Genomic DNA, 7,846 nt, shown 5'->3' with positions numbered 1-7,846 from the left:
GGACTTATATGCATGCATATAAGATTAACCAATGGACACAAGACACCCGGGGGGGCGGGTAGGGGCCGGGGGAATGTCAAGGGGGGGAAAAAGGGAGACATATGTAATACTCTTTTTAATACTTTAAGAAATAAAAATTATAAAAAAAAAAAAGAATAAACTCGTGACCAAACATGGCGGCGGCCGCGCAGCAGCTGCGGTGGCGTGGGTGACTCGGGGCAGCTGCCAGGCGTCCTCCCTGAGGCTTTTCCATCTGAGTCGAAGGTCCCTCCATGGCCTGCGGATCCGCCGGGTGCGTCTCCAGAGCACACTGCAGCTCCTCTGCATTTCATCCATGCTGGAGTGGCCAGAACAAGGAGGCACTGGTCTGGGGTGAAAAGTGCCCCCCAGGTGTAATGACCTGTAAACTTTAAAAACAAGCCACACAAAACAAACAAGATGGGCGAGAAGCCAGAGCCTCTGGACTTCATGAAGGATTTCCAGGAGTACCTGACCCAGCAGACCCACCACGTGAACATGATCTCGGGGTCAGTGAGCGGGGACAAGGAGGCAGAGGCTCTTCAGGGAGCTGGGACAGATGGCGATCAAAATGGACTTGACCACCCATCTGTTGAAGTTTCCCTGGATGAAAACTCAGGAATGTTAGTAGACGGCTTCGAAAGGACCTTCGATGGGAAGGTCAAGTGTCGTTATTGCAACTATGCCAGCAAAGGGACAGCCCGGCTTATCGAGCACATCAGAATCCACACAGGTAACAGAGCGGGCGAGGGGCGCGCTTCTGTGGGGGCAGGAGAGGGGCCAAGGAGGGCAGGCTGACCTGTGGTATAAGTAGTTCTGATAGTTTAAAAATGAAGGTTGACGTAAGGTTTGAATAGATGGGAAGTAGTGTATTTTTACAAAGTGATAGCATAACAACATGCACCCAGGAAGTGAGGCCCCTTGTAAAGCTTCCCCTTCCTCAGCCATCTTTCTCCTGCTCCAAATCATCTCTCAACCTCTGTCTTGCCATTTCTCCCCCATTTTTCTTTTGAAACAGGTGAAAAACCTCATAGATGTCACTTATGTCCATTTGCCTCTGCTTACGAGCGTCACCTGGAAGCCCATATGCGTTCCCATACAGGAGAAAAACCATATAAATGTGAATTGTGTTCCTTCCGCTGCAGCGATCGAAGTAACCTCTCCCATCATCGATGGCGCAAGCATAAGATGGTACCAATCAAAGGTGCGAGGTCTTCCTTAAGCAGCAAGAAAATGTGGGGCGTTTTACAGGAGAAAACCAGCAACCTGGGCTATAGCAGAAGAGCACTAATCAACTTACGTCCACCTTCCATGGTGGTTCAGAAGCCAGACTACCTTAACGATTTCACCCATGAAATCCCCAACATCCAGACGGACTCCTATGAAAGTATGGCGCATCCCCCGACGTAGTGCTCTGCCCGGACGAGAAGCCTTTCCTGATGCAGCAGCCCTCGGCCCAGGCAGTGGTTTCTGCCGTGGCCGCAAGTATTCCTCAGAGCGCCCCCCCCCCCACCAGCCCGGAGCCCCGGCCGCCCCAGAGCCAGAGGAACTACGTCCCGTGGCAGATCCAAGCAGCGAACCCAGTGCCTACACGAGCACCCTGAGCATAGGAAACAGCCAGCCGAGCACGCCCGCCCCGACCCTGCCGGCCCAGGACCCGCAGCTCCTGCACCACTGCCAGCACTGTGACATGTACTTTGCCGACAACATCCATCATTCACATGGGATGTCATGGGTGTGAGAACCCTTTCCAGGGCAACATCTGCGGATGCAAATGTAAAAACAAGTGCGACTTCGCCTGTCATTTTGCAAGAGGGCAGCATAACCAGCACTGACCGGGAACAGTCACATTACTCTGTCCTTGGTTTTGACTTTATGCATTTTTTTAGTTTTGTTTATCGTTGGTTTTTGTTGGTGGGGGGAGGACCCATCCCTAATATGCTAATTTAAAGTTTATACATTATATTTATAGAAAACAAAGTTGACAATAGAAACAAATGTTTTCTTTTTTTTTCCATAAAAGTTTGGTCAGGGTCATTTATATATTAGAACAATTAGACACATTGGTGTCTGTTTTTTCCTTTTATTTAGACTTTGATGATTGAAGTGCAATCTTAATCTTACAGGTATTCATTTAAACTCCCACAGTTAAGGTCCATGTAGACTTCAAAGCTTGATCCTAGTGGTGTTTCACTACATACGCAGCTAGATGTCATTTCTGCCATATTTAAAAATGGTAGAATAAATCACTTTCTCACAAACTTTGTTACAACTTATTTCCATGTTTAGCAGAGGAATTGCCTTTAAAATTGCTCTTTAGATAGTTGAAATACTATCTAGTTCACTTAGTTTAAGTTGAATTGATAGTTTCAACTGATAGAAGTAAAGCTATTTCAGTATATAGAAAACCTTTCTTTTTTTCTATAAGGGGGAATGTAAAACAGTTCTTTTAAAATTAAAGTTATAAAAATTTGAGAGGAATGTTCTGAAATGAAATGAAACGGGGCTTTACATTGAAAATGGATTTTAATATTTGAAAACCTGTTTGTTCAATCTCTTGTTTAAAAATGCATCAATTTTCCATTGGATTCATTTTATTATACTTGTAGTTTATTTTTAAAACCACAAGTAAATACATGAGAATGCTGGAAATGTCAGGTGATTACCTATGAAGATGCCTTTTTTGTTCTTTTAGTTTGAACCTTGTATTTAAATGCTTTATTCTGACATCATTACTGTCAGGTGAGCTTGACAAGGACATTGAGTGTCTGTTCTCCCTCCTGTTCCTTTGATGACCAAAGAGGTAAGTGACAGTCCCATCTGGTTCCCGGAAACAGTCCTTCACGAAATTCCGCGTCCTGTTTCCTGCCTCCGGCCTTGCACCCATTTGTTGTCCATAATTTCTCAAATGTGTGTATAGGAACACATGGGAAAATGGGATGAAGTATATTTTTAAAAATGAAACATACATCCAAAACGAATTCTTCTCCTCTTCAGAATTGGCCCCTTAGAACACTTAGTGTGACTTCAAGTTGTGATGCTCGTTGCCGTTGCACCAGTCTTTCCTTCGCGGCGACAGAGCCATGGAAGCTGACTGCCTCGACACCTAGTGGGAAAGGACTTACCATGTGAAAGTAGATACCAGATGCATACAGACAGATTTAACTTGTTTACAGAAATAAGACATGCTAATTAATCTAGAGGAATTTTGAATAGGAGGTTGCTGTGTATTCTGGGTATCTCCCTGAAGTCCCTTTTTAGGACTAAAAATGACTGGATAGTTTTACCAGGGAGCTATAATTATTAAAAACAGAAGTGCCACATCACCTGTTGTTTGCCCCTGACTATAAATGAACAGCATAAAGACATACCAGAAGGTTGATAACAGAGCTACTCTGGGACAATCACTACATTTACAGAATGTCCAATAACTTAAAAATTTGGGCACACATATATCTGGAATTGTCAAAGATCATGCAAGATCCATGAAACCTAAGCAGGTTTTAGGTTGAGGTTCTGCTCATGTTGCTTTGAACTTGTAAGAACAGGTCAGTGAATCCCTTGGCCTGAGCAGAAACTATACTCTCTACTGCAGTTAACTTTACAATTATACCTGATTCGAGAAGGCTTTAGCAGCACCTGAAGTAGAGCCCCTTGCATCCACTGTTCTTTACATCAAAGGCTATTTGGTTCCCCTCTAGGGATTGGCCTTTCATGAGACATTTCACAATTCTAATGCATATTTTAAGTCACCTAACCAAGCAATATGCTCTGTCAAAGAACTTCCAAGTCAAAGAAAAGAAAGGCCTTCATGTGGAACACAGAAAAAGCACTACCCAAATTAAAAATTACTAGAAGAAACAAGATTATTTCCTCCCATGCCCCTTCCCACTTGGTGAACCCAAGTTGTATTGAATTTGTGGTTACCTCATAATTCAACTGAAAGTTTAAATTAGAAATCATAGCCCTACACAGAGCATCTGAACACATCAGTTCTTTTGAGAGCAGCATGTTCCAGGAAGTCTAATAGAGCCAGAGCCCACTACAGAGAGCATTCCTGGAGGGTGGGGCACAGGACAGGTTAGTTAAGGTCACTTAAATCTTTATCTTTTACAGCAGATCAGAACCCAGATGGCTGACTGCAGGATTTCCAATAGGGATCCAGTAGAGCTGGTTTCAAGTTTCACATCACCACTTCACAGCTGTCACCTTATCCAGAAGTTGTGATCCACGCGAGTCCAGGAGTGCAGCAACTCTGAGGTAGTCAGCCTCATGAGGGCTCAGTATCTGAACATAAACACATTCTGAAATGACCACTGGCTGCCGTTTTTGTGTTGTTGTTTTTGTATTTACAGAATACTTATTATGAAAGTACACTGATGAATCTAGTTCACACATTTAAAACACTGAAAATCCCTCTGAATTCAATATACTTAAAGAGCAGTTGTGACACAACTTCCATAGTGCAATAAGGCCTGTCACTTACATGGAGGGTCCGCATTGGTTGCTGTAGACCCAGCAGAGATCAAATGATGAATGGCTGCTGCTGGTTGTTAGCTGTGGTCTAGTTACCTCAGCAGTGTTAGCAAAGACCATTCCTTAATTGTACTGTGTGTGGCTGCTTTTCTGATTTTCAAACACAGCATACTGGTTGTCTGGCTGAAGTTTAAGGGCCTGGTTTTTTGAAACTTCATTGGTACCTCTAGTTTTGTGTCTTACTACTTTAAAGCTCTTCTCCATTTCCTTACCTTTCAGCTTTCTACATGTTTGGCAGTGGACTGCAGGGATGGGAACTGCGGATCACTGTGTATTTCTGGTGATCTTTGTGTTTTCCTTGCTGTGGTTTACCTGTCTCCTCCTCTAGTCATTGCCGGTTCTGGGGTTTCTGGAACAATTACTAGAGTAGAAATATTTTTTTACACCACCACCAGCAGCTCTACCTTCTTCCCAATTAACACGTGGATCTTTTTTCACTATCATCTTCCTTTTCACTTATTTGCACTGTCTGATCTCTGAGGCCACTGTAATCAACCTTTATTTGCTCAGATTCTTTCCACTTACCTTCATCCTTGTCACAGCCTTGGTATGGGTTGCTTATTCCTTCTCCTTCTTGCTTCTCTCTCTCTCTCTCTCTCTCTCTCTCTCTCTCCCTAAAAAAATTTTTTTTATAGAGAAAGCAAGGGAGAGGGAAAGAGAATCATCTATGAGAGAGATTGGCTGCCTACTGCATGGCCCCACCAGAGATCAAGCCTGCAACCCGAGCATGTGCCCTGACCAGGAATCCAACCAGTTACCTTTCGGAGCTGGGTGACTCTCCAACGAACTGAGCCACTCCAGCTGGGCACTTCTAGCCCCTCTTGGCAAAGTTGCCCAAGTTCCACTCCTCCTCGTAGGCCATGGCCTAGGCCTCCTCCACCCAAGAGGAGGGGCGGGGCAGGGCTGGGCAGCATGGCCTGCAGGCTCTAACCTCAGGGGTGGCCCATAGCCACACTCAGGCTCCCTGGCAGTGAGGTCTCAGCTCCGAGGGTGGCCCAGGAATGTGTGCAGAGCCCAGGCTGCCACTGCTGTGGGGAACATGGTGCAGGATCCCACCCTTCCTGCAGCCCCGGGGAAAGGACTGCAGGGGTGTTAGTACTGGACCAGCAGCAGTGAGGGCAGGAGCTAGACAGGTGTTCTGTTTCAGGACAATGGGTGATGACAGTTCTCAATAGATGCCTCTCAACCAGGCATTACACGGACTACACTGGAGGAAGTCATTATGTGATGCAGCCTTAGGATGGTGCCCAGGACAGCTGCCCATCAAGACACAGATGGTTTAAAAGAAAGTTTCAGAGCCCTAACCAGTTTGATTCAGTGGGTAGAGCATCGGCCTGTGGACTGAAGGGTCAGGTTCCATTCCAGTCCAGGGCACATGCCTGGGTTGCAGGCTCCATCCCCAATAGGGGGCGTGCAGGAGGCAGCCGATCAATGATTCTCTCTCATCATTGATCTTTCTATATCTCTCTCCCTCTCTGAAATCCATTTTTTTAAAAAAGTTTCAGAGAACAAGGTATTTATCTTCCAATTACAAATGTAGCAAGTATCATGAAAAATGCCATACCTCACATGGGAAAGATTGCAAAACATGTCAGAGAATGTGTTCAACAGTGTGTGAGCTCATCAGCTTCATGGCACCTGGAGCAAGAATGATGCCTTCAGAAGGAGACAATGGAGAAGATGTTCTCCCTGCCATGTCCACCCTAGGCTGGCAGTCATATAAAACCTCTGAAATTACAGATTCAGAAATCCAGAAGCTATGAAAGGAGAGAGGTGTTGGTAGAATCACTGCTACAGATGGGCTAAGGGGACAGCTGTCCCAGGAGGCACTGACTGACCAGTTCTCCACTGGCTTAGTGGCTACAGATGGTCAACAGCATGTTATGGTTTGCACAACATCATAGCAACAGATTTCAGATGTTCAACACATTCCATTTTCAGGACTGAGGAAAGGATGGAGTGGGGAGTGTTGAGGAGCAGATTGAGAAGAAAAGGCCTGGGGAAAAGATGTCGCTGCATATTAAATTGACGGTGTGCAGCTTCTGACGCTTGACTAAGAGGTATTCATTCTGACTTGACAATCTTTTCCATGGATAATTTTAAAGTTGAATTTGAAAGGCATTAAAATATTTTTTTTATAAGAGAGTTTGTTATTCTGTGTGACCCCTATGTGCACTGTATATTGCCATTTATACCTGTCAGAGATTTGTAGACAGTTCCTTATTTTCATATTGAGTCACATTACTTTTGTAATTCAAGTAAACAGCTGGGTTAATCATATTTGCCCTTTTAATAAAATACTAGAGGCCTGGTGCACGAGGCAGCCGATCAATGATTCTCTCTCATCATTGATCTGGGATCGGGTTGAAACTGGCTCTCCGACATCCCCTGAGGGGTCCCAGATTGCGAGAGGTCACAGGCCAGGCCGAGGGCCCCCCACCGGTGCATGATTGGGGCTGGGGAGGGACCGCAGGAGGGCTCCAGGGCATGTCTGGCCCATCTCACTCAGTCCCAATCAGCTGGACCCCAGCAGCAAGCTAAACTACTGGTTAAAGTGTCTGCCCTCTGGTGGGGAGTGCACATCATAGCGAGTAGTTGAGCAGCCTTAGCATATCATTAGCATATTATGCTTTGATTGGTTGAATGGCTGGCCGGTCGACTGGGCACTTAGCATATTAGGCTTTTATTATATAGGACTAGTGATCTGGTGCCCGAAATTCGTGCACATTAAAAGGGGATTAATTAGAGGAAATATTTTAATATTGCCATTTGCACTTTCTCTATAATAGAAGGGTCAGAGATGAAAGAAAATTAGTAAAATGTATATGAAAATCTTCCTCCTGTCAGAGTTTAGGGCACATCGCAGGACCCAGAGTCAAGTCCCTGCCCACCCATGGCACCTCAAAATTACGCAAGACCCAGACCCAGCTGGCCCCACCCCAATTGGGCGAGATCCAGACCTGGCCAGCCCCACCCTTGTCAAGCCCCACTGGGCGGGGGATGCAGCTTCAGGTCCCCTGGCCCGACGCCGGGCAGGGGGCGCAGCCTCAGGTCCCCAATCAAGCCCTGCTGGGTGGGGGGGCGCAGCCTCAGGGCCCCCATCAAGCCATGCCGGGCAGGTGACGTGGCCTGAGATCCCTTGTCAAGTCCCGCTGGGTGGGGGACGCAGCCTCAGGTCCCCTGGCACCAGGGTGGGGGGCATGGCCTGAGGTCCCCCAGGCCAGGGTGAGGGGAGCAGCCTGAGGTCCCCCAGCCTAGCACCGAGGTGGGGGGCGCACATTGAGGTCCCTCG

At 46.4% G+C, this 7,846-nt stretch overlaps 1 protein-coding gene across 1 annotated transcript; it reads left to right on the top strand.

The window, feature by feature from the left end:
• Nucleotides 1-438: 438 nt before the first annotated feature.
• LOC102246022 (zinc finger protein Pegasus-like) lies at nucleotides 439-1,428 on the top strand. Its single transcript, XM_014542149.1, has 2 exons — nucleotides 439-751; nucleotides 1,037-1,428. Exons 1-2 carry the CDS (start codon nucleotides 439-441, stop codon nucleotides 1,426-1,428), a joined length of 705 nt encoding a protein of 234 aa, XP_014397635.1.
• Nucleotides 1,429-7,846: the final 6,418 nt, after the last annotated feature.

The sequence above is a fragment of the Myotis brandtii genome, unplaced genomic scaffold (genome assembly GCF_000412655.1).
Source record: "Myotis brandtii unplaced genomic scaffold, ASM41265v1 scaffold291, whole genome shotgun sequence".
NCBI classification, from domain to species: domain Eukaryota; kingdom Metazoa; phylum Chordata; class Mammalia; order Chiroptera; family Vespertilionidae; genus Myotis; species Myotis brandtii.
Note: the sequence above shows the minus strand (reverse complement) of the source record. Positions and strands in the feature narration are given on the sequence as shown.

Bases quoted from the DNA above. Each gene is read 5' to 3' on its own strand.
- LOC102246022 (XM_014542149.1), top strand. From the start codon at position 439: ATGGGCGAGAAGCCAGAGCCTCTGGACTTCATGAAGGATTTCCAGGAG. The intron at 752-1,036 runs GTAACAGAGCGG...CTTTTGAAACAG, and splicing joins GCACATCAGAATCCACACAG to GTGAAAAACCTCATAGATGT.